The sequence below is a fragment of the Mus musculus genome, chromosome 9 (genome assembly GCF_000001635.26).
Source record: "Mus musculus strain C57BL/6J chromosome 9, GRCm38.p6 C57BL/6J".
In the NCBI taxonomy this organism is placed as follows: Eukaryota; Metazoa; Chordata; class Mammalia; order Rodentia; family Muridae; genus Mus; species Mus musculus.
In genome coordinates this window covers 42732561-42759737 of record NC_000075.6, presented here as the reverse complement: position 1 = coordinate 42759737, position 27177 = coordinate 42732561, and the positions used below count along the sequence as shown (strand labels likewise).

General features: G+C 47.1%; 1 protein-coding gene across 12 annotated transcripts in view; it reads left to right on the top strand.

The window, feature by feature from the left end:
- The window catches only part of Grik4 (glutamate receptor, ionotropic, kainate 4), a 426819-nt gene that overhangs the window by 185263 nt on the left and 214379 nt on the right, over positions 1 to 27177 (top strand). Inside the window, exon 1 of one of the 12 annotated variants that reach the window (XM_017313102.2) lies at positions 16809 to 17685. The exons of the other annotated variants lie outside the window; for them this stretch is intronic. Within the exon in view, the coding sequence (XP_017168591.1) occupies positions 17617 to 17685 (69 nt within the window). The 5' untranslated portion in view covers positions 16809 to 17616. Of the gene's footprint in view, positions 1 to 16808; positions 17686 to 27177 lie in introns of those variants that run through there. 12 annotated transcript variants of the gene reach the window in all.

Sequence of the window (27177 nt, the reverse complement as noted above, 5' to 3'; positions counted from 1 at the left end):
GACTTGGGCTCTGATGTCCCTACAGAATACATGCTGCTGGTGCTTTAGCCCAGTGGGCCAGTCTCTGCTGGTCCCATTCTCGCTTACATAATTATTGATGAGACCATGCAAGAGACGACGGCATAGTGTACCCTGGAGCCTGGAAGTGCTACCCACGGTTCCCGCTGTGATGATCGAGGACATGTCGCATGAGAGAAGCCATTCGAGGTGCCAATGCACCTGGCTTTTCGACAGGAACAGCCGTGACTGTGTGAAGAATCACACAGCCCGGAGGCTCATCTTGATTACACTCCTAGTTGCAAGAAAATGTCAGTACATGGGTCTGTTGTATTGTGGAGCCAAGATGAGGGACGCTCAGGAAAGGGCTCTGTTAGTTACTCTCCGTATCACAGTGACAAAATGCTTTACCAACTCTCAAGGGAGAGGACTTTCAGCCTATGTGGCAGGAAGGCATGGTGGCGGGGGTGGGGGTGGGGCCCCCAAGGATGGCGGCGGGCATGCGAGGCTGTGACTGTCCACATGGTCACATAGAGCAGGAAACAGAGGTCACACCTCAAAATAACATCACAAGCTGGGGGTGGAGTGTTCAAAACATGGGCCTGCAGGGGTCATTTCAAAGTCAAACCCTAGTAAGAGCTAACTCCAACCCCTCCCCTCTCTTTGTTTCTAAGTTGTTTATTTGCTCTCCCTGTGTTGCTTTGGTTGCCCTGTAGCTCTCTGTGTAGATCAGGCTGTCTCTGCCTCCCAAATGGTGGGAGTAAAGATGCACAATGCTGTGTCCTGCTTCCCTCCCTCCCTCCCTCCCTCCCTCCCTCCCTCCCTTCGCTCTCTAGCGCCCTCTAGTCTTCTTGGTATTTTTGCTGAGTCAGTTATCAAGTGCTACATTTCTTTCGTTGTGCATGTGAGAGGCTATGAGTTTGGAGGTTAGAGGTCAACTTTAGGTGGTATTCCTCCATTGCTTTTTGGCACAGCCCAGCGGAGCTCCCTGAGTAGGCTATGCTGGCTGGGCCACGGGAAGCACAAGTGTGCACCACCATGTGTCACTTGAGTTCTGGGGCTGGAGCCCAACTCTTCCTGCTTACAAGGTAGACACTTTACTTACTGGGTCCTCTCTCCTGACTCTCAACTGACTACTTTCTGTCAGTTATTTACTGCACACCTACTGTGTGCCTGGCACCCAGTCAGGTGGTGTGGTCATAGTCATGAACACAAAGACCTAGTCTTTAGTCTCTTGGAACACAGAGGCCAGGCCTCTCTTGTATCAGGGGTGGGGACATGCAAAATAAAGTACCGATTAAAAAGAGTAATGGCTTGTCTATGGTGGCACAGGCCTTTAGTCCATGTACTTGAGAGGCAGAGTCAGAGGCAGGTGGATCTTTGTGAGTTTGAGGCCAGCCTGGTCTATAGAGAGTTCTAGGGCAGCCAGGGCTGCATGGAGGAACATTGTCCTGAACTCCGACCCCCCCCCCCAAAGAGTGATGTTTGTATTAATAGGGCAAATATGGAGGATGGCAGGGCCACTCAGCAAGGGTCAGTGACTCAGCCTGGGAGGAATGGCTTCTTAGAGGAGACTTGACTCAAATAAGAGAGCCGAAGCTTATATAAAAGTTATCAACATGAATGAAGGGGTATGTTCAGGCACTGTAGTGAGAGAGGGTAGGGGAGAAGAACATGATGTTGGGAGGAGATGAGTCAGGCAGTGGGAAGACCATGAAGGACCTTAGGAGCAGGAAGGAAGGGTTAGGAAGGGTTAGCGCATTCACCCTAGTCTAGCCAAGGCTCTTGGAGAGTTAGAAGCAGGGAGGACCCTGACCCTAAGTTTGTTCCGATGAGGGTCCTCCGAGTGGGTGCAGAGTGTGAGGAGGGACTGAGGTGGGAGAGTAGGAGGGAGGGTTAGCATTACAGCTGCTCCTGCAGATTCCTAGGTGCTTCTGGCTTTCCCAGAGCAGCCCATGCAAGAAGGCTGCTCTCACGCGTGAATCTGGAACTTAGAAGACTGGTGCAGACTAGAAACCTGAATTCTCCCTCTCTCACTACCCCAGGGCCACTACTGCTGACTAGCGCCAGGAGCCAAGAGTCAGAGATGGAGCAGAGATTGAAGCCAGGGATGTGAGCAAGGGAGGGGAAAAAAGAGCCTGGGGGCAGACCCCTGGAGGCACCAAGCTGGGAGCCCAGGCAAGGAAACAGAACCCAAAACTGGTCCAAGAGAAGGAAGCCCTTTGGGTAGGTCACAAACTACACTGAGAGCATTGTGAGCCTCTCAGAAGAAGCTAGGAGCCCCTCCCTGACTGATTGCTGAGCTCAATGAAGACTTATTGGTTTAGGCTGAGTCCTGCCCCACCCCTCAATTGCAGCTCCCCCTCTTTGCTCCTTGCTGGGTGTACCTTTCCTAGACATCATTTCCCCCACCAGTGCTTCCCTGGTCAGGTAGGGACAATGACATTTGCAAAGGTCTCAGGGATTTTCAAGTCCCAGTGGCCCAGGGAGGGAAAGGTCACATGGCTTTATTGCAGGGTGCACAGGCAACTCTCCATCTCCCCTGTGGGGCCTGTGGACTCTGGGCCAGAGGTCCTGTTCGTTGAGACAGAGCTGGGTGGAGACAAGAGAGCCTTCTGCGTTCCAGCTTGAACTTAATTTGTACATGGCAACATTGTTTCCTTAGATCTTCTCTGCACAATAGCACTCAGCTCCAGGGTTCCAGGATGGTCTGACCCAGTAGCACCCGCACATAGGAAGGCAGTGAAGGTTCACGGATATCACTAAGAATTGGGTGTGTAGGAAGCTGCACGGTGTTAGGAGACTGCGTGGCAGGAGGCTGGAGGCTGGGTGGGTGGCTCAAAATGCTGAGCGGGAAGGAAGGAGTCCGGACTGTTCCATAGGCTGGTTAGAGAACTGGTTAAAGTTTTTGATTTTTTTTTTGGCCTTGTTTTGCTTTGTTTTATTGATGAGACAAGATTTCTTTAAGTAGCCCAGGATGGCCTTGAACTCTTGACCCTCTGGAGCACTGAGATTACAGGTGCTGAGGTTTTTAAAATGGATGTGACCACATCTAAGTGGCACAGAGGAAGCAGAGGCCGATTTGCAGATGCCCAAATTTGGATTCTACATGATGAAGTTTACTCATTCGCTCGCCATGAACCGAGCGACTGCTTTGTGCAGTATCTGCTCCTCCACAGCAGAGATGCAAGGGTAACTACGATGTGGTGCCCGTTTCCGAGAGCAGACAGCCTGGCTGAGGAAACGGTGTATAGTAAGCGCAGACCCTCAGCACCCCTAGCTGCCATTCATCTGTCCTGCACAGAACCCTGTCAGAGGAAGGAGAAGAACTTCCAGAAGTTTCCAGACCAGCAGCCAACCTTACAGCAGCACTCCAACCAGAGCTGGCTCGAAAAGCTGCTTCTGAGCCGGCTCGTTCTCTGGACTTCATTTGCAGGATCTGGATCACGTCAGAAAGCCTGTTTGCAAAGCCCTGGCATGAGATTTTTAGCTTCGAGCATTGGAGAGGCCATGGGCTGGGATTAGGAGGCAAATCCTCTAAATGTTTGCTGCAGGGATCTCTTCCCTCCTGAGAGGGGCACGAATGCTGAGGCAGGGACTTCTCAGACTCACTGACGGGCAGCTGGAGGTCTGCTGGAAGATTGCTCTCACTGACCGAACTATCTCGAAATGAGATCTCTATGCTCATCACAGGTCCGGTGCCTTTAGTTAGAGATCTCCCAGCAGGTGTAGCCTGAGAGGCCAGGAGGCAGAAGCATCCATAAACAGCTGGGTGGTAGGTAATGCAGCCGGCAGGAACAGGTGGACCGCGGTGCCACTGGGAAGTTGGCACTTTGGTGCTGTAGGCAGCTCGCTGCCCTTGCTGCTGCTTCTGCAGGCTGGGCTCTCTCTCAGGCATCCCACCCAGAGGACTGTGGCTGATGCAGAAAGGGAGGCCTGCCTCTGTTCTTCTCTGCCTGCCTGGTACTTCCTAATTATTTAGAAAGAGAATATAGACTCAGGAAATCTGAACCACAAAGCTTAAAAAACCCGACACACCTGGGCTTGAGGTTGATTTGTGATGTTGGCTGTTGCAGGCCATTTGATCTCCATTTCTTTACTTATGTGAAGGAAAAAAAAAGATCTTCCTGCTTTCTACCTTACCAGATGAGGTACAGAGACTAAATGAGATGATACAAGAGTGAGTCAGAGGGAGAAAACTCTCTGTCCTCATCTCTGTCTCTCTGTCTCTATCTCTCTCTCTATCTCTGTGTCTCTGTCTTTCTCTGTGTCTCTGTCTCTCTGTTTCTATCTCTCTGTCTTTGTCTCTGTGTGTTTCTGTCTCTTTGTCTTTGTCTGTCTCTGTGTCTGTCTCTTTGTCTTTCTGTCTGTCTCTCTCTCTCTCTCTCTCTCTGTGTCTCTGTCTCTTTGCCTCTGTCTCTGTCTCTCTCTGTGTCTCTGTCTCTTTGCCTCTGTCTATGTCTATCTCTCTGTCTGTCTTTGTCTCTCTCTCTCTGTCTCTCTCTGTCTCTCTCTCTCTAGGGGTGCTAATCAGGAGAGCCAGATGTACTAGCACTTGGCTTAGTGACTTGCTGTTCTCCTGGCCAAGCTGCTGGGGTGGTGTAGGCTCTGCACTGCCTGGCAGAGACTTGCAGGGGGCACCTCCCAGCGTCCCTCCCGGCATGCCTCCCTCGCTCTGCAGGGGCTACAGCAAAGGGGCTCTAGGAGGTGCTAAACAGAACTAAAGCAGTGAAGCTTCTTTTCCCCACGTCTGTCTACACAGCACCTGACTCGAGGCAGGAAGATCATAAGTCATCCCTTTACGGCCTCGGATGCTAGGAAGGCAATCACTTAAGGCTCTCTTCCCTTCCTCCCTCCCCTCCTTCCTTCCTCACACAAAGGCACAGCTCCAGCCCTGGAGCATCAGGATTGCAGGTAGTGTGACTGGCGCTGGATTCCTCAGGAAGTCAGCTCAGTCCAGATGTGCATTTGTTCTCTAAGCCCTTCACATCTGTAAGTAACTTCCTAGCCACTTCTGCCTCCCCCCAATTTTACCCAGCCAGTGTGCAAGAAGCAGAGCCCCCCCCCCCATCATTTCTGGTAGCCTGAGGAGAGCCATGGTCAGCTGGAGCATCCATAGTCAGTAGAAGAAGCCAGCCAGTTTACATTTTCTCTGAGATCAGAGAGGAAAGAGATTCAGGCAGTAGCTTCCAGCTGAATTTGAAGAAGAGCTCTGAGACTCTGGGTGGAGTGAGTGACTTTCCCGACTTTCTCCTTGCCTTCTGTGTGGTCTATCTTGGGATACTCTACCCCGGTTGTGAGTATCCCTCACCAAGTATGGTGTGATCTGTCTCCAAGGTGGATGTGAACAGGGAGGACCTTACACAAATTGAGTACTGTCTATAAACTGAATCTAGGGAGACCTTAGAATCTAGTGCCCATCCCATCTTGTGCAGACAGAAGGTTGACCCAGATGGGGGTGAACCTTGTCACTGTCGCCTCTGCCCCACTTCAGGGGCTGCAGCGCTGACCAGATCCTGCTTTCACACCCCTCTTAGGCCTTTCCTAAGGGGGCTGGACTTTCTCTCTCTCCTTCATTCTGCCTAGAGTCTATGAACCATTTCATTCCTGGACAGCCTCAGCTGCAGGCCAAAAGATTAATTTAGAAAGAAAGATGGCGTCGGGCTGGAGAGATGGCTCAGCAGTTAAGAACACTGACTGCCCTTCCAGGGGTCATGAGTTCAATTCCCATCAACCACATGGTGGCTCACAACCATCTATAATGGGATCTGATACACTCTTCTGGTGTGTCTGAAGACAGCTACAGTGTACTTATATAAATAAAATAAATCTAAAAAAAAAAAAGAAAAAAGAAAAGAAAGAAAGATGGCATCTTTCAGACCTTGGGGAAGTGAAACAAAATGTTTGAGAGGTTGTTTGTTTGTTTGTTTGTTTGTTTTTTGGTTTTTTGGCTTTACAATGATAAGTCACATGAAAGAGCTCATTTTTAAAGGGGGATAAAATGATAAAATGAATACTGAAAATTTTAAATATATAACTTTTTTAAAATGAGAGCTCTCATTCTATAGACCCCTGTGATAATTGAATAGCATTTGACACATGATTGGATGAGTCTTTAAGAGTAGGCTTTTAAAATAATAGAGCAGCTAGGACATGCCAAGAGGCACTCAGGAAGCTGTATTCCCTGTCATCTGTCTGTTCTAGGTAGAGGTGAAGGTGGATGTGTGAAAGCGGGTTGACCAGATGGCTTCTTTCCATAAGCTCTTGATAGATGCTGAAGGTTTAAATGTGACAGATCTGAGTTGAAATCCCAGCTTGGACATTCACTGTCTGTGTGCCTGCCCTACCGCATGGGTCTTGAATGCTGTTGTTTCAGGTAAATTCAGATGGGTGATTCTCCCTTCCTCCCGGTTGCTATGAAACGTGCTGCAATGCCTGAGTGAGACCCATCTCCTGGAGGTGCCTCCATGCCCTCCTTCCCTCCCCCATTCCCTTCAGGCTGCAGGAGCCAGGGTTGCTTGTACACAGTTCTCCCCATATCAAAAAAGTGTCTTTTTTCCCCCCTTAAAAGATATTTAATCTGAAACAAAAGAATTAGATCACCTTTCCTCCCACCTAATATTTAAAACCAGAATTTACAAAATAGGAAATTAGGCAACAGTTAGGCTAATACAGACGAATCATCAAATGTGTGAGTGCAGCCACACTTGTGTGCATGCTGTGGAGGTCAGAGGTCATCCTTTGTCATACTTGTCTGTGTGTGTGTGTGTGTGTGTGTGTGTGTGTGTGTGTGTGATTAGCCTGGAATTCTCACAGTGGGCTAGGCCTGCTGGCTTGCCAGGGAGCCCAAGCATCCTGTCTCCACCTCCCTCTTGCTAAGATTAGGAGCACACACTACCCACCTAGCTTCTTTTATGTTTGTTCTAGGACCTCATGCTTGCAAGGCAGATACCTTACTGACTGAGTTATTTCCTCAGCCTTGGGGAAATTATTCTTTTTGCCTAAAGATATTTACTAGGGCACTTCCACTCCTGAGTTTTCCCCGCCTTGTGTGAGATGCTGATAGTCTCAGAGGCAGAAAGGGGCTGGAAGCTGAGGCAGAGATATCAGGCATCCGCTTCCCCAAAGGTCAGGTGGGAAGGAGATGGGGAGAAGGGGTTCTCTGTATCTGTGGCTTTCCTATCAGCTGTCTCTGGTACTGGGATGGGTGCAAGACAGAGCAGGGTGGCATGAACACTCACCTATCTTTATCACAGAATATTATTGCAGTTATCCTATTGGCTATTGTTGTTGATATATTCCTGTGCCTAGTTTACACATGAACCTGCATTGTCTATCTTTCTGTGCAAAACAACACAGCATGAGTAGACCTTGGCTCCAGCTGTAGTTTTAAGAATCCCTTGGGGGTGATGGGTGGGTCCCCTACTGATCATGGGGAGTTACTGTGGTAGGTTTTTACAGATGTGCAAAATAAAAATTAAGAGAGTAAGAATTGGGAATCAGCTGATAAAATTTCAGGTTGTATAGTGCGCACACATGCACACGCAAACACACACAGACATACACATGCAAGCACACACTTACACATGAACAAGCAGAGGTGAGAGAGGCAGAGAGAAGGGAGGGAGAGGTGAGAGTGAGAAGCCAAGGCTCATTGACATGAGCAGTGTAACTATTTCTGGTCACAGTCACAGCACATTAAGGTCTTCTGAGGCAGAATTGGTCATGAAATCAATCAACATTGCATTTTGTGTTTGACTCTGGTTTACTGTAGACGGTTTTCTCCAGACATCCTGGGACGTGACTTTGACCATGAACTGGCTGCTGCAGATTCTCCTGCACATTGCAGGTCTAAGATTGACTCTCCCACAGTCTGGCATCTTAGAACCAGGGGGGAATGCTCTGGAGTGGTCCAGTCCTTCCCAGTGCTGGGCAATGCAGAGGCAGCAGCTCAGGATGGGGAATATGTCCTATCTTCATCAAATGGGGCTTTCAGGGGGCGGGGGGGGGGATGCTGGGTTCTGGTCATGGTCTTTGGAAGAAGAGACAGAGTGTGGAGGAGAGGTACTAGGACCAAGATTGACACCCCTGGATTTTATTCTAAAAAGGTTGGGTTGGGATGGGCAAGAAGAAAGGTACCTGAGGGATTTAGCTTCCTTTGAGGGAATCTGGGTGCAGTGTAGGTTGGGGGAGAGATTGGAGTTAAAGAAACACACCAGAGGCTGTTGTTGGACTGTGGCAGAGGTTTGGGCAGTGAAGTGCTTGCCACACAAACAAGTGGACCAGAGTTCAGATCCTTAGCACTAACATAACAAACTGGGAGTCTTGCCATACACCCACATTCCCAGCCCGGGTGAGGCAGAGGCGGCAGGATCCTGGGGGCTTGGCAGGCCAGATTGTATTGCTGAAGTAGTGAACTCAAAGTCCAGGGGAGGGCCAAAGAGATAGCTCAGTGGCCAAGAGCACATGCTGCTCTTGCAGAGGCCTGGAGTTTGCTTCCTAGAACCCACATAGAGAGGCTCACAAGCATCATGGGAATCTGATGTCCTCTTCCAGCTTCCTTGGTAACCTACAGTCACAGCACACACCCCTAAACAGACGTCCGTATACTTGTACATATACTTAGAAGAAAGACAAGTAAATCTTTTAAGGAGTGATTGAGGAGGACACCAGTGCCAACCTCTTGCTCCCATACACATGTGAACACTGCTTCCCTCCCCACATGTGCATTCACACACACACACACACACACACATATATACACAGCACACACACATACAGACACACACACACACACAAACACACATATAGACACACACAGACACACTCACAGACACAAACACATACATACACAGACACACCCACATACAGACACACACACAGACACACACACGTATATACACACAGAGACACACACACAGAGACACACACACAGAGACACACACACAGAGACACACACAGACACACAGACACACACAGACACACACAGACACACACACACACACACACACACACACACACACACACACACCAGGCCATTGCTTTGTGTGATCATGTCATGGTAAGGTTAGAGGAATGAGCAGTGCTGGAGGAAGGGACCATAAAGAGAAAAAGGACAGAGGAAGGGTCTGAGCACTCAAAGATCAATTCAGGATAGAAATACTGGACGAGTTTACTCACTCATGTGGCACCCATTCATTCTTTTGGCTAATAGCTACCCAGCAGCTTTCCAGGTGCAGGGGTCTTTACTCTAGGGGGAAGGCATGCTTTTGAGCAGAGTCTCCAAGGGAGGCTTAGGCCATTAGAGCCAGCAGAGGTGGAAAGCTGGCGCTGGCCAGGGCCTTGCACAACACGTCCTTTGGGGATCAGGTGGCCATTCAGCAAAGTCAAATAGTGTAGTAAGGCCAAGAAAGCAAATATCTGTGAATGAGGCCATCTGGTTGGCAGCTAGGATGGCACCAGTGCCCTTTGCTAGGGTGCTTTTGGGAGAACCAAACTGGGGCAAGGCACCAGTTTAAAACAGTACATTCAGAGCAAATGCAGGAGTGGCAAAGCCAAGAGAGAAGGGTCAGCTGCCATTGCCAAGAACTGGGCTCATGGTCTGTATGAGCAGGGGGCATACCACGCCATAGGGCCGCTTAGCATAGCCCAGAGGTGCGGAGGAGCCTTTGTGGTGGATGTTGTGAGGAAGTACAGGCTCAGCCTGGCTGTTTAAATAACTTCAGTGGGTTCTGGGCCCCACAGCTCTGCCTAGCTGTCTTGGCTGTGGTGTTGGGGTGAGTGGGTCAATGGCTAGTGGCCCCAAGGATAAGGACTCTGTAGAAGAAGTAGAGTGGATGGAATCTGGATAGTTTGTTTGTATTTGAAAAGCACCTCTGAAGGTCAGTTGCTTGCTGCTTTTAGGGAAGGGCAAAGCTGGAGAGGGATGGTCTCTGCAGGGTCTGGGGTGGGATGGGGGGTGCTCTAAGACACCAAAGCATTGGGATACAGAACAGGAAGACATGGTGAATAGAGCAGTTATGGGAAGGGACATGGAGAACTATGTGTCGGGTGTTCTTAATACTTTATATATTTCAAGTGGCTTAATAGCCACAGAGTCTTCGGAGCTCAAGAGCTACTTTGCCAGATAAGAAACTGAAGTTCAGAGAGGCTAAGCAACTACAGTTAGATCACACAGCAAAATCCAAACCAAACAAATGGCTCCCAGACTAGCAGTTGCATTTCCCCAGTCCTTCAGTGTTGAGCAGGGCAAAGCAGAGAGTGTAGGTGGCTCACCCCTGCCAAGCATTTGAAGGTTCCTTACCTATATTTCTAGATATGGTTGGTTTCCTCTTTCACACCTACGACCTCGGCCAGGATGGAGATGATGACATTTTGTGGTGATCAGATCAACTGAAGATGCGGGGGATTTCCTTTTGATCAGCCTGCTCTGAACAGGACCCCGGGAGCTGGCATTTCCCTCCAGCCAACACCAACAGGCCTTCCCCAGACTCAGGGTTCCTTAGGCTGCATGCACATGGGTGTCTCCGGGGCTGAAGGACCCTGAGGCAAGCCCATGGGCATCCCTTCTGTAAGGAAGGGGAAGGACCCATCTGCTCTGGGGTCCGAGGAGCACGAGTGAACCCAAGTGAGATTTCCTCAGCAATTATGTTTTCCATAACTTGGTTTAAAGGAGGCAGTAACCCACAATCTTTTCCTCAGACACTAACCATCTGTCTTAGTCAGGGTTTCTATTCCTGCACAAACATCATGACCAAGAAGCAAGTTGGGGAGGAAAGGGTTTATTCAGCTTACACTTCCATACTGCTGTTTATCACCAAGGAAGTCAGGACTGGAACTCAAACAGGCCAGGAAGCAGGAGCTGATGCAGAGGCCATGGAGGGATGTTCTTTACTGGCTTGCTTTCCCTGCCTTGCTCAGCAAGCAATTTTCTTATAGAACCCATCAGCCCAGAGATGGTCCCACCCACAAGGGGCCTTTCCCCCTTGATCACTAATTGAGAAAATACCCCACAGCTGGATCTCATGGAGGCATTTCCTCAACTGAAGCTCCTTTCTCTGTGATAACTCCAGCTGTGTCAAGTTGACACAAAACTAGCCACTACACCGTCCTTCATCAGTAAACAGGGCTTTATAGGAGAGGAATGGAGGAGGCTGAGGGGTGTCATTTGTCAAGGCTGTAGTGACAGATGAGAGAGGGAGACAAGGGTGTTGAGGTTTGGGGTCCTGAATGGCCTTCCAGTGACTAAGGCTTCAGGGCATGACACCAGCTTTGGGGCCTTTGGCTTTTCCTAGAAGTACCAGTGGGTCTTCCTGGAGTCTGGGCTCATTTCTGGCCTCTGAAGGTCTGGAGTACAAAGCAGATACTTCACCCCTACAGGGTGACTAGACTGTTCGATGTGCTGAATCACACAGTGTGCAGGGTTTTGTGTCTGGGCCCTTTCGCTGAACACAGTGCACCGAGGATGTTGCTGTGGCCTCTACGAGGTTTGCTCATTTTCACTACTGAGTAATATTCCACGGTGTGAAATGGACTTCTGTGTATGTGACCACTTGCCAATTGAGGGGCTGTTGGGATGTTCACAGTTGTTGGTGATGGTTACTAAGTGTGATATCTCATAATAATACACATGGAGAGGGCATTTTGCAAATTCATCACATCATTTTTTTTTTCCAGTTCTTGTAAGGAGTGTGCTTTTGACATTTGAAGGGGCAGGCTGGGTCCATGGTACTATTCAAGGATCAGGCTATTTCAATACAGTGAAGACATTTCCAGCTTCTTGCAAGGCTTAAGAATTCTGCCAGATATTCTCACAGGACAATTCTTATTGGTGTGTAAACATAGAAGGAACTATTATCTATTAATACATAGTACATTTTTAAAAAGATTTATTTTTATGTGTATAATGTTTTGCCTGCATGTATGCCTGAACACCAGAAGAGGGCACCAGATCCCATTGTAGATGGTTGTGAGCCACCATGTGGTTGCTAGGAATTGAACTCAGGACCTCTGGACGAGCAGCCAGTGAGTGCTCTTACCCTCCAATCCATCTCTCCAGCCCACATAGTACTTTTTTTAAAAGATATTGTTCATTAAACATTTTTGTATGAATGCTTTGGCTACACCACATGCATGCAGTGCCTGCAGAGGCCAGGAGAAGGCATCAGGTTCTGAGGGATGGCTGTGAGCTGCCATGTGGGTGCTGGGTGGATCAGGTCCTCTGGGGAGCAGCTAGTGCTCTTAACTGCTGCGCATCTCTGCAGCCCCCAGAGTACTTTTTTCAAGCCCTTGCATGTATTGAATTCTCCATTAATGCAACTACTAACTTAAAAGGACCATGATTTTGCTTTGCTCCAAGTTTTATCAGCTGTTGCCTACCGCTTGGGGAGAGCTCACATCAGTATTGATCTTCCTTGCTGACTTGGTTTGTGGTGTTGAAGTTACCAACATAAGCTGCTTTAGGCTGAGTCCTGTGTTGCTGTGCTCATGGGGAATCCCACGGGCAGGTGCAAGCATCCGCCTGTTCCATTGTCTTCCAGTTTGGCCCTACAAAAGCATTTGCATAATGAAATGCTTATTATTTTGTTATATATTTCTGCCTTTTTTATTACTCCTTTTTATTATCGTTAGGGAATTACGTTAGGGTTTTCAGGAATGATTAGGTATGCAGTTATATATAAATTGCATTCTCAAATAAAAAGGAAACATCATAGACTATGTGCCTTGGAAACAGAGAGCTGAGGACCACTGCTCCACTCGTGAGTTAGGTGGCGGACACTCTGAGTGGCTTGGACTGGGTTCACGTCCTTCCTGAGTGAGAGGCTGAGACTGACAGAGGATGCATTTAGGAAAACGTCCTTGCTTCTGAGCTTACTGTGGTGCAGGGCTTGGCTCTCTTGGTCATATCCAGAGGCTCCTGGAGGTGTTAGCTGGACAATCTCTATCAAACTCTTTTTATGTACCAGCTGCTGCCTCTAGTCCTCTACAAGGAGAATTCCAGTGTGGACGCTCATGCTGACATGGTTGTGTAAGAGTAAAATATAACTGCAGATGCATTTACAAGCTATTTCCCCAGGTTTGGATGAGTTCTAAGATAAACATGGTAACAGGTATCTTTGGAATACCCTGGCAGCCCTCTCCAAATCTGACTTAATGGCAAAAAAAAAAAAAAAAAAAAAAAAGGCAGAGTTGTAAGGGTCTAGGAGAAAAACATTCCCACCACATGGACAAATATCCAGAGACTGGGACTATTGGGGCATCTGTAGGGATAAAAAAAGAGAAGATTTGATGTTGGTGACATACTGAAGGCAGGAGGGTGGAGGGAGACTGAATCAGAGCAGAGAGTGTGGTACATATCCAGGGGCTTTAGGCCATGGGTGGGGTGAGAATGTTGTTGTGATGAGAGGCTTTGGGACATGAAGAACGTGGAGATGGTGCATAACGGTATCAATCTGGCTGAGCTGCTCTGGAGCAGAGTGCAAGAGACGGATCAGACAGTTTACCCTGAAGTCATCAGGGAAGTGGAGCATGAGGGATGTGTCAGCCCTGTGGAGGGTGCGTACCGGCTGGTGACTCTGAACAGGAGCGGTTGGGGGAGGATGTGGGAGAGGCTTGGCCTGAGCCACTGGGAACATGTGTTGAGAAGATTAATGGAGATGGTGCAAGTGGGATTTTGTTTTCCAGGTTCGGGTTGAGATACCAACTAGATATCCATGAGAAGATAGCAGTTTGTAGTTGGGTCTCCACAGGCAGGCGAAGGACGCAGCCACAGGCAGAGGCAGAGTTCATAAGATAGTGGTCATGGCGACGGCATGATTTTTATATCTTCTGGAAGTCTACCTAAAGTGGAACAAAAAGATAACAGGAGCCAATACACGGTGCCTAACGTGGGCAAAGATGGAGATTCGATATCCAGAGCCATAAAATAAAAGCAAAATGAAAGATTCTCCCTGACCCCCAATCCACAGGTGGCGTTTACCCCAAAACTAAGCTACAGGGTCTTTTCCTGTGCTCCAAAATACATTGAGGGAGGGAGGGACTGTTGTCATATCTGAGACCTGTCTGGTTTTAGTGTCCATGCAAAGAAAAGCAGAGAGAAAATGGACCCAGGACTGAGGAGCCTCAACAGTTGTTGGCTGACAAATGTAAGCAGGGCAGCTGGCAGGGAAGGTGTGTGTTTACAGCAGGAGCCCACCAGATGGGCTGTAGGCTCAAGAGAGCTCAGCATTTGCATCTGGTGAAGAGTGGCCCTCAGTGTTTTCTCCCAGGGTCCATTGAGTAGATGCTGCAAGGAGCAGAATAAGATTAAACAGAGGTTGGATAAGAAAGACAGAATCTTACTGGTCAGTGGTGGTACACGTTGTTAAACCCATGACTCACAAGGCAGGCAAATCTCTGAGTTCGAGGCCAGCCTGGTCTACAATTACAGGACAGCCAAGGCTGGATAAGTCTTGTCAGAGAGAGAGAGAGAGAGAGAGAGAGAGAGGGAGAGGGAGAGAGACAGAGACAGAGACAGAGACAGAGACAGAGACAGAGACAGACAGACAGACAGACAGACAGAGTTGGGATAGAGCCAATGGAAGGAATGGTATCTAGGAAACCTTAGAAAGTGAGTGACTTGCTTTTTTGTTTGTTTCTGTTGTTGCTTTATTTTACAGCCCCCACCCCCACCCCCGTGAAACAATAGCAATGTCATCTCCGTGGAGTTAAAAAGGCTGTCTGAGCAAAGCCTTTGTTTTAGTGTAGGAAATATAATTTAAACTGGGTATGGTGATACATGCCTGTAATCCCAGCACCTAGGAGGCGGAGGCAGAAAGCCAGCTGGAAATGCATGGGACTTTGTCTCACACCAAACCAAACTGGAAAAACCAACTTATTTCATGTAAAATGAAATGACTGGATACAGAGCATATACATATATATAAAAGAGAACAGAGAAGAAGACTAGCCACTGAGACAATAAAAGCACACCAGAAAGATATGTACCCCCACACCCAGGGAAAAACTCACTGGGGGCAGGGGGTGGGGGACAAAGGACTGAGTGTTAGAGTCTGTTGCTGTGACGAAAGGCCTGAGACATTCATCTCCAACGGAAGGAAGGTTGGAAGGAAAACCTGACAGTTTCGTAGGTCTCATCTCATTGCTGAGTGATTTCATTGTTTTGGGCTTTTGGTAAGACAGTGTCCCAGCTGGCGGTCTCCATAGAGTAAAGGCCAGGAAGAAAAAGGGAGAGGAGAGCCCAGGTCCCAGTACCCACTTCAGAGGCCCACTCTGAGGGCCCAATGTCCCTCCACTATGCTCCATGTAAAGCTATAGTACCTTCTAATAGTTTTGGGGTTCTGACCGGCCTTTGGGGGAACACTTAAGACACAAACTATGGACTGGGGAGATGGCCCAGTGAGGATCTGAGCACCCACATAAAAAGTCAGGGGTGGCCACGCCAATGCCTGTCACCACACTATTGTGAAAAACACGGCCTTGCTGAGGCTCTCAGGCCAGCCGATCTACCTGGAACCATGAGTGTATCAAGGGAACTAGGCTGATAGTGGTAGAGCAGGACCCCTGACACCATCTTCTGGCCTGTGCACATGTGTAGACTTGAATATCTTCACAGGTATGTGTGCATTTGCCCCATATACATACATCACACACAACAAAGAGGAGGAAAAATTATCCAAACTCTAACAGCACTCCGGAACAAAGCTGTGACCAGTATGGGCTGTCTAATTGAATGTGGGGGTCCTGAAAATTTGGCCACAGTAAAATGAATTTTATGTGTGTGCGGTGTGTGCGCGTGCTTGTGTGTGCACACATTTGGGTGCATACTTAGTGGTTGCCCAAGGTTGACATTGTGTATCTTCCCCATGGCTCCCTACCTTATCCACTGAGACAGAGTCTCTCTTTTGAATCTAGAGCTCGCAGTTTCAGTCAGCTTGCTGCAGGGACCCCTCCCCCATCTTGCCTCCCACATGCTGTAGGTGGCCCCTACATTCACCTGGCATTTATTGGGGGGCTGGGAGCTCAGCTCTAGTTCTCACACTTACTTGGCAGGCACTTTCCCCACAAAATAAGGTTTTGCAATCTTAGTAACCTAACATACATGGGAGGGTTTTTTGTTGTTGTTGTTGTTGTTGTTGTTGTTGTTGTTGTTGTTGTTGTTTTCTTTAAGGTTTCTTCCCTTGCAGAATCACAGTGGTGTAATTATAGGACCAACTCTTCTGATATTTACCTACTATCATTCCGGGGGATATACAGATCTTTGGATTGGATTATGTTACAAAGTTGGATTTTATTTTCATTTTTTCACTTCCTTTTATTTTACTTAACATTTTTCTTTATTAAAAATAGATTCCCCCCTCATAGACTACATCCTGATTATGGTTTCCCTCCCCTCTACTCCTCCCGGTTCCTACTCACCTCCCCTCCCCCTCCATGTCCACCCCCTTCCTGTCTCTCATTAGAAAACAAGCAGGCTAAATGTTTGATTTTTTTAAAAATGCTGTTTGAGTTGCTACTTAGGTTTTCTGAAACGTCATTAAATAAATGTTGGCTTGAGATAGGGACAGACTTTCCAACCATTTCTGAAATGGCCCCAAATGTACCTCTGCCACTTTGTACTAAGTATTTATACAAAATGCTGTTCTCAGCATTGATGATTATAAAATCAAAATATTGATTATCTCCGGAAAAGGTCTACATCTGCAGTATCGAATATTCAGCCAAGACTTAATGCTTTCCGTAAAAATAAACAACCACAGCCATCTTACTGGTATGCAAATGTTCTCTGTCTTTAATAAGTGGTAAATTACATGTACAAGAAAGAATTATTTTAAGATAAATTTCGTTATGATTTATTATCAATAATGTTTGATTTGCATATCCATTTTAAATATCTGAGGTCATTTGGGGGGCGGGTGTTGGGACTACATCACTGAAACATGCTCAGGAATATGTAAAGAGGACACAAGAAAGTAACCACTGTAAATATTTCTGAGAATTTTAGAATCAAAGGGAATCCATGAGGAGAGACTGTGGAGGGAGAAAATGGCAGCAGGCCCTGTGTAACAACTCTGCAGTGGTTCAGAAGGCCTCATGAGATCACAAATGTATGGGCTGGGCATGCAACAAACCCCGGGCTCCCTCCAGAGCACTGCAGGAAACTGGGCGTGGAGGTGTACGCCTGTAACCCAGCACTGGGGAGGTGGGGGCAGGAGGAAGTTCAACAATAAGTTCCAAGTCAGCCTGGGATACGTGAGATCCAGTCTCAAAACCAAAGCAGAACAAAACAACAACAACAAAAACTCTTGAAAGTACTACATTGAAAATGCTAATGCGTGCTTAAGAGTATTGGTCTAGAAGGACCAAAACCCACCCTATCAAAATCATCAGGTCTCAAGCACCAGGAAGAGAAGCCCACTGGGCAGCTAAGCAAAAAGAACAGGCGACTCACGTGAGAAAGCAAATGGCCATGAGACTCTTCTGCAGCCGTGTGCTATGACAGAAGAGAATGGAACAACATATTAAAGGTACTGAAAAACCATATGAGCATGAGCCAAGGGTTTTTGTGTTCAGCAAGACTGACCTTCAAGCATAAAGAGCGCAAACTGTTATTGATGTGGCATGAAAGAGTGGACACGCCGTTGCGCCCACGAGCTCTTCTCTAGGAAACTGCAGACGAACATGCTTCAGGTAAGCAAGTGAGATGTCCGAGGCACAGGCACTGGTGGTCAGCACCAAACACCTGGTGACAGAGGGGACCAACGTCAGGCAGGACAGGTTGGGAGGGCTGCCTCCTGTTCTGTTGTAGGCAGGATGGTCTGGGCATGGAGATGAGGGGTAAGCCCTGGAGCGCTGGCATGGAGAGCTGTGTGGAAAGCATTTTAAATGTTTTTGTAATCATAATTTGCTTGTAGATATGTTAGCATTGTTTTGTTATTCTGAAACTGCTGTGTGTGTAACGAGAGATGATGCGAGGAAATGTCATTGTGGCACTGTCATTTTGTGTCCTTGAGAACCTGTGTTCTCAGTTCACAAGAGAGAACACAGAGTAAGACCAAAGAGGTGATGCTGTAGGGCTGCATTTTAAACACACTACGTGTAGACACAAACACACACACACACACACACACATACACACATGCACGAACATATACATACTCACAAACACACACATACACAACTCATATATGTGTACACATACATACACTCACAACATATACATGATACACATACATACTCTCTTGCATAAATACACAACTCATATATATATGCACATACACACACTTGGAACATACACACATATACATACATACACACTCACACTCACATACACATACATATACACACATATACCTGCATATATGTACATATACATACATGCATACATACATACAATCACACACATGCACACACATATACATACAGGCACACATACATAGTCATGAACACATTTATGCATAAATGCACACACTCACACATATGCATACACATACATACACACTTACACATATACATACACACATATACTCACATACACATACATGTACACACATTCATTCTTGCACATAAACATGTATACATGTGATACACATGCACACATGTACACATACACACATGCACACACATGTACATACACACACATACACAACTCATATATGCATACACATACAAACATTTAAACATATACATGCATACACATACACACATGCTCCCACACATACCCATACCTCCCCACATGCATACATGTGTATAAATATACATGCACATGCACATATACATATGTGCACACATTTACACACACATATATATACTTGTACAAATATACACACATATACATGTACACACATATATGCATATATACATGGATACACATATTTACACATACATACACATATAATACACATGCATACATACATAATACATACATATATCCATACATGATACATACATACATACATACATACACATAAACACTCACACATACACACTCACACATACACATGCACATACACACACACACACATATGTACTTCCAGCTAGGTCTACTGACCAAGGCCTGGAAACCACACAGTAAATGCAGTGAGCATCTCTTATACTTGACTATAGCTATGACACATTTCCCATGGAAGAAAACAGTTTCTGTGAGAACTGACCAACCCCAAGCTTGTTGATGGTGACCCCACACGGGTCATGTCAAAAGGATGTAGGAATCAACTTAGCAAGAGTCCCTGTCAACCAAAGGTGACTATTTGACTCTAAGAAGAGTAGAAATGCCATGAAACCCATATTTAAATGTGAGTTTTATATACTTTCACATTAATGAATTTATATACTTTCACATTAATAATGGCATATTAAGAATTTACTAATTGGTCATCTTCTAAGGATGACAAGGAACCAATTTATCTTGAAAGCTGGGTAGATATAAGGAAATAAGCATTTATCCCATCATTCCTATCTGAACTGTAGCTCCGGGTAACCAAATAATAGCTGCAGGGCACCCTCTGTGTGGCGGTCTTCGGCTGATTTGTGAAAATCAAAATGAGTTGTGAATTTGGGTTGATATTTTAGACAAGGAAGCATCAACAGCTGATACTGTTCTCTTTTTTTTTTTTTTTTTTTTTTACCAAGAAAAGGCAGGTATCATGTGCTTCCCGATGGAAGGGCACCGCCATAATCTTCCCTGTTGAACTTGAACCTAATGTCTCAGAATCCAGAGGCAGGGGGTTGTCTGAGACTCATGTGAACTGATTCCAGATAGAGGCGGGCTCCACAGGGCAGATGACAGAGGGAAGAGGTGAGGGAAGACGGTGAATGCAGAAAGACACAAGAGACACTTTCCAGAGCATATGTGGCAAGGCTAACTGCCGTGTCTAGCAGTGTACACAGGTGATCAGGGAATCCATAAAGAACCCAGGGAAGCAAGTGCGCAAAAGGAACGTGGCTACTGTGCAGGGGATGAAGAGCCAGACTGGCTGGCTAGGAGAGTTGCATAATATAACCCTCCTTAGGGTACTTTACTATGTCACTCATTTGTGTAGAACTTTGTGTTTGTGTTTTAGCCAACAGTGAGCCGATTAAAAATGAAATAAAAATATAAGTAGAGTTTCAAAGCTGTAAGGAATTGAATGAGTTTATTTGGGAGAAGGGGAGGGAATAAGTGGGGATGATTGGCCAGGGCTGAACCTTGGGGGCACCCCACCATTTCAGAGCTCAGAAAGAAAGAAGGAAAGACTGAAGAGGACTGCCGTGGAAGTGTGCGTTTTCTAAGGCTAGACTAAAATGCACGAGGCAAGCTAATCACATAAAGAAAAGAGGTTTTCACATCTGTTGAAGACTTCAGTCCTAAGAACCTGCAAGTCTGGACTTCAGTGAAGGCTTTGAACAGATGGTTTCAGAATGACAAGAGCATATAGGAGCAAGAGACCACATCCCCAGCCAGGAAGGGAGATGGCTGGGCAGGGCCAGCTGGCTCTTTTAATAACAACTGATGATGGTGGTGGTGGTGGTGGTGGTGATGATGATGATTTTATTCTAATTTTTAAATCTTTTTTGAAAATTCAAGATCCCACGAGAAGTACCTTAATTCTTTCTGAAAGCAGAAATGCTCAGGGACTCAAGGACTCTGCATTAGCACTAGGCCCTCCCTCTTAAAGGCCCCACCAACTCTAGTGGGACCATCAAAGCCTGTGCCCTACACAGAGAAGACCATGTCTGAGTTATTTGTGCTGTTGTATTGCTTGCAGCCCCCTCTCCCTCTGCCAGGCAGAGAACAAGCCCTCCAGTGCTTTAGTCCTGCCTACTCGGTACTAATTAGGACCCCAAAGTAACATGTCGAAACAATAAATTTGCCAGCTAGTTGACTCAGCTGAGGGTAGAGATGTCATTGTGTTCAGATCCTGGCCCAGGGCAACAGGGATTGGGAAGGCCACCTTCCTTTGTCATACTAGACTGGCCCTCCACTATGTGATAAAAAAATGTTCGTCACAGCAAGGCAGGACCACTGAGCTACTGCTGTGGATCAGCAGATGGGCTGGCTTTCGGGGAAGTCTAGAGAAATAGCAAGCAGTTTAAGCTGCTGCAAAGAGATCCACTAAAGTAGGCACAGAAGATGGGCTTCCAGCATGCAGCAACAACGTAGCAAGCATTGTCCTCCAGTGTCTGTAAGCTGTGACGTGGGGACAGGGAGCCATGAAGGGAGAGTTACAGGATCTGTCCTGCTGAAGTCCATCAGCTCATCCTACCCATGACTTAGGCCAGTGTAAGTTGCTGGAGCTGGGCCTGCAGCAAGGCAGCCTGCCCACTGCGGGGCCTGGAGGGTGCACAGCAGCTACCAACTGTGGAGCTGGGGTTCTCTTTGCATCCTGCCGATCTCCTCTCCTGTAAGGCCAGAAGGAACAGCCAGTTGTCATCCCAGGGATGCAAGAGCCCCGACACTGGAGGTGGAGGCAGGCCAGGGTTATTGGAGACCCAGGCAGTGGGATCTGATGGCAGCCACTCAGAATAGAGGAACATGGGTCCCAGTGTTCACCGAGGGGCTAGGGCCAAGAATCAGGGGCCGAGGCACTTAGAGTAGGTCCACACAATTTGAGAGAAGCCTGGCCATTTCAGTAAGCACTTACAGCCCTAGATCTAACATCTGGAGTTATCTCCCTTGTAGGTGTGTTGACTCAGGCTCAGGATCACCATCTCCAAGGGCAGAGGCCGTGGAACGAGATAGCCTGGTGTTAAAGAGCAGGGCTGGGGTTAGCTTGCCCTCTGGTGCCTACAGTTCCTGTGAGAAATGACTGATTTTGCTTCAAAGCTCAGGAGAGCACTAACCACACGCAGGTGATTTTAGCTGGCCTGGTGATAAGCATCCAGAAGACTCTGTCTGCATCGCTGCCCTCTTCCAGGAACGTTATGGGATTTATCATATTTTCTACCAGGCGTGTCCCATGTACGCATCACCCATGGAGGTGTAAAGGACCCCAGAGACTATTTTCTAGGTGAGAAAATTGAGGTCCCTAGGACGAAATCTCTCCTATCACTAGAATTTTCTCTCTTATTCTGTATGTCATTGCTTCAAACTATTATAGATCTTTTGTATCACTGTGTATATATTAAAGACGGCATTATGAGAAGGTTGGAGGCCTCAGTGGATCTCTCTCTCTCTCTCTCTCTCTCTCTCTCTCTTGCTCTGTGTGTGTGTGTGTGTGTGTGTGTGTGTGTGTGTGTGTGTGTCTGTCTGTCAGCAGTCTTGCTAGTCATGGGAGCAATGTTCAGCCTCAGTTATACCTATGCAGCTATTCTCTAGCATGTACGATGAACTTTCAGTGAACTGGTCCATTCCCATGCTGTCTGACATCTGTGGGGGGAGCCGAGGGAATGTAGACATTTTATGTGATCAACAGATTCGATCTAACAAGGTCACAGACAAACTAAACCTGTTATACTGTTGTGGGACTGTGTTCCTGCCAGCTGACCTTAAATGAGTTCTAACCTTGTCCACCAGGGCAGCCCATCTGGTTAGCCAAAGCTTGCATCTGGGAAATGCAGGTGGCTGGTCTGCATGATACGGAACAGCTTGGGAACTGGATGACACGGGCAGTTGGCTGAACTTCTGCAGAACCGGGCAGATGCTTAGCATCATGAGGCGGACAGTTTTTTCTCCCCTTCTGAGCTCACGCCTAGCCTCCAAGGGCTGGGGGAGGGCTAGTCAGATGCTTGAGCCTTGCTGTTAGGCCTGAAGCATTGAGTTGTAGCTGAGCAGCTGGGAAAAATCTATGCTTTTGGATGGCAGAACAAAGGGACCCAGGACTGTCACAGCCAGCCTCTCACTGTAGCAGTAGGTTTTGTTGCAGTAGACCTTGCCTCCCCATCCCCAACACGAGGGGCAGAGTTTATAGTCAGAGCAAGGATAGGGATGGAGGAGGGTCCCTGTGAAAAGATACTGATTGTGTCACCCACAGTATCCCCAGACTCTGTCTCTGCTTAGGATCTGAGGAACATGTCCCAAAATGCCCTTCCCCCATTTGGAGACCGATCAGTAAAAAGGCAGGTGGCCTTCCCAATCCCTGTTGCCCTGGGCCGGGATCTGAACACAATGACATCTCTACCCTCAGCTGTGTCAACTAGCTGGCAAATTTATTGTTTCGACATGTTACTTTGGGGTCCTAATTAGTACCGAGTAGGCAGGACTAAAGCACTGGAGGGCTTGTTCTCTGCCTGGCAGAGGGAGAGGGGGCTGCAAGCAACACAACAGCACAAATAACTCAGACATGGTCTTCTCTGTGTAGGGCACAGGCTTTGATGGTCCCACTAGAGAACAGAGTCCACATTTCTGGGAAGAGGAGGTAGAGAGGATGCAGGAGGAGAGAAGGGCAGAAGGAACAGGCCAGCAGGGTGGGAGCGATGGCATTTGTATAAAGAGACTCCCGGAGAGATTTATGTGGAAGTTAGCACTGGAGAAAGCCCCACTCTAAGTGGAATATTAATGGCCTCCATTTTCCTGCCATCTCCTGCAGGAGCGCTTTGGAAGTGCAAAGGGAAAAAATGGCCTTGCAGTAATAACTGTTATTTATATAAGAGAAGAGCATTGGATCTATCAAAATGTGAGGTTTCGAGGTAATAACCGGACCCCCGGAATCATCATTATCTATTTAAAAGGCAATTTCTAGACTTGGAAGTTGATAGAAAAAAAATGGCTCAGTCCAACCATGGTGGTAAATAAATTTGCCTTTTTAGTTTTGTGATTTGATTTTGTTCTGACTCCAATGAGAAGTGATGGATGAGAGGAGACCCGGAGGGAGTGACTGGAGGGTGACCTTCCTAGTATGTCTGCATACATGTTGAACCGTGACTGTTGGGGACATCACATTTCTTGCTTCTGTCCTGGTCACAGCTGGAGGGGAAACAATAGACAGAGTCTGTGAAGTATCCTCTCTGAGGCTTGCTCCCGGACTCTGCATTCTGCCTCTCTCTTACCCGCTGAGTTAAACAAAACCAGTGATCACATTCCTGTTGATTTTTTTTTCTATTTGTGTTACAACTGTATGTTTTTCTTTTCCTTCAGAAGAAGTAGGAACAGTTCTGTGCTCACTGCATTGTGCTGGACCTTTCTACTACCTTCCTTTGTTTAATATAAATCTCTATCTTTTGACTCTTAAATATCCTCCAAAGAGCTGTGTGCTATTAAGAAATGATCAAACATGTGTGTGCACATACATGTGTGTGCGTGCATGCATGATTGGATGGCCTGTGTGCCTGCTGCTGGGACCCGAACCTAGGGCTTCCTTTATGTTTGGCAAGTGCTTTACCACTGAACTACAGTCCCAGACTGAGGAGTAGTGGAACCTTTAAGAGGTGGAGCCACTCTTGAAGTGGGTGGTTGAAATCTCCTTCTTTCTCTCTCTCCTTGCCCTTCTGCCATCACATATTGCCTTCCTGCAGGCCTAAAGACAGCCGAGCCAACCAACTGAAGCCAAAACTGTAAGCCAATAAATTAATTAACTCGAGTGTTTGTTACAGTGAAGGAGAGCTGACAGGAGCTGGCCAGATAGCTCAGTGGTAGAAACGCTCACTTGTAAGCTTGATGGCCTGAGTTCTCTTCCGGGAACCTAAGATGGAAGGGAGGAAGGAACTGACACACCAACATTGTCCTCTGACCTTCATATGTAGGCATGGCATGTGCGTGCCCTCACTTAGATACAACACACACACACACACACACACACACACACACACACACACACATTGCACACACACACATATATCTCATACCTACACATATGTGCACATCACATACACATTACACCCACACATTCACACATCACACACACACATTATACACACATATATACACACATCATGCACATTATACATATATACCACACACATTACACAGACATACACACACATGACACATACATACACACCACACACATTACAAACATACACATCACATACACATTACAAACACACACATCACACACAAACATATACACACACCACACACATATACACAAACATTACACATACACACACCACACACATACACACATCACACAGACATTACACACATATACATACACATCACACAAATAAATACATCACACACATATAACACACATGTTGAAATATGTCTTAAAAAGAAAGCAGACCAGCACACCTACTTCCTTTTAAAAGCTACACACTCTTCTGTGTTTGACTGTTCCAGTGGGTAGTGAGTGTTGCTTCTCTCTGTGTGCAGGTTATGTCCATCCCTGTACCTGACTCTCTGTTTTTGGAGTATTATTCTTAGAAGTGAGAGAAGTGGGTGAAAGGGTACGAACATTTCCAATTAAAATCCATTGAGCAATTTTTGAACTTAAAACATGAAATTGGACATCCTCTGTCCCATGGGTCACATAGTCTCATAATGTCTCATGTTTCCTGTATGAAAGAGGGACCGTGGCACACCCTCACCGAGTGACAGACTGTGAGGGCTAAATGAAATAACCTTGCAATCCTGCTGTGTGAAGTACAGACCGCTACCTAAATGCTGGTTTAAAAATTAATAACGGATATGAGGCTTATTTAGAGAACCATGCGCCCCTCTCTGCCTCACTACAGGACTTAGAGCCCCGTGGCCTACAGGAGAGACGTTTTGTATTGTCCTCTTTGCCCTTTGACCTTGGGGGAGGTATGTAATCTTCACAAGTCAGAGAGTTTCTGTTTGAGAGAGGGGCAATTTGGAAGATCATCGGCCTCTTTAGCCAGAGAAAACCCATGTAGCCTGGCACGCTTGAGCACAGGAGAGTTGCCACCTGAAGGTCCAATGTGGGGCAGGTGGGTAGACAGGTGGGATGTTAGGAACAATCTGTAGAAAGGTCCTGAGAACAGGACACGAAGTACGCACTACCCTCTTCTTTAAACCCTTCTCCTGTCCCAGCCTGGTCAGAGTGCTCTGAGCCCATGGATCTCAATGCGCACAAGGAGGGAACCCAGAAACTGGCCTGGAGAGTGGAGGGGGAGGAGCTTATGCTCAGCCAACAGTGGCCCGAGGCTACATGTTTATTCTTTTCTGAAGCCGAATGGAGAAATATTCATGTGTGGAGTCTATGGGATTCAGGGCTCTCTGTCACTGTCAGGAGCTCCAGGTCCTGCTACAGAGATGTGGGCAGAGCACACTTCTTGCCTCCTCTTAGCATGCTACGCCTGGAATTTCAAACAGTCAAATACTGCATCAACGACATTGTTCCTTTCAGGAGTAGAAGATAGCAGCAGATCCAACGTAGTTTAGGAGACAGGGCTGGGACTAGGTGATAGAGCAATTACTTAGCATGCACAAGGCTTTGAGCTCAATTTATAACAATGCACACACGCGAGCACACACACACACACACACACACACACACACACACACACACGTTGCGGGTCAGGACAAGAAGAGAAGAAAACTTAAGTCTGTGGAGTTAGAACCCAGTGTCCTCCATCACTGGCAAGCTGTGTGACATTGTAAGTTACTTAACCTCTCTGAACCAGCAATTCTTTATGACTAAAATAGGAACAATAGCGCCTTTCTGGGAGCATGTCTATGAACATGAAGAGACAGGGACCTAGGGGACAGAAAGTACCAGTCAAATCCATGAAGCAACAGCTGCGTGCTATTACTGAACTCTAACAAGTAATTGAAGGCCCAAGGCACCAGGCCTCCCCCAGTATTGGCAGACATTGCGTTGATGTGCTAACAACTTCTAATGAGTACCATGATCACCAGTTAAGTGCGAGCATTAGGGGTGGGTAGAAGGCTCTTTCCCAGAGCATTCCATTCATCTCTGGTCATTAGTTCACGATAGTTTGCAAGCTGATTAGCTGCACATCTCACGGCCACTGTGCCCCCTCAGTAATGAAGCGAACCTACTGTCCCCCAGCCCAGCCCAACTTGCTGCAGTCTCCCCGACTCCTGGGGTTGTGACAAACCGAGTCTGTGTTGAGATGAGTGAAGATGGCAGGATAAGAGCCAGCAAGTGGTGGAGGAAGTCCAAAACCCCATAAATGGATTGCCCTAGATGGAAAGCCATAAGCGGTGAGGTGGTTTGAGGCCAATGAAAACTTAGACAAAAGAGCTGAGGCTCTGGGAATCTCATTCGAAGCCTTCAGAACACTGTGGGAGGCAAGGGTCGAAGGAGAGGCATATGGGCTTCCAGGGTCCCTGGTTTG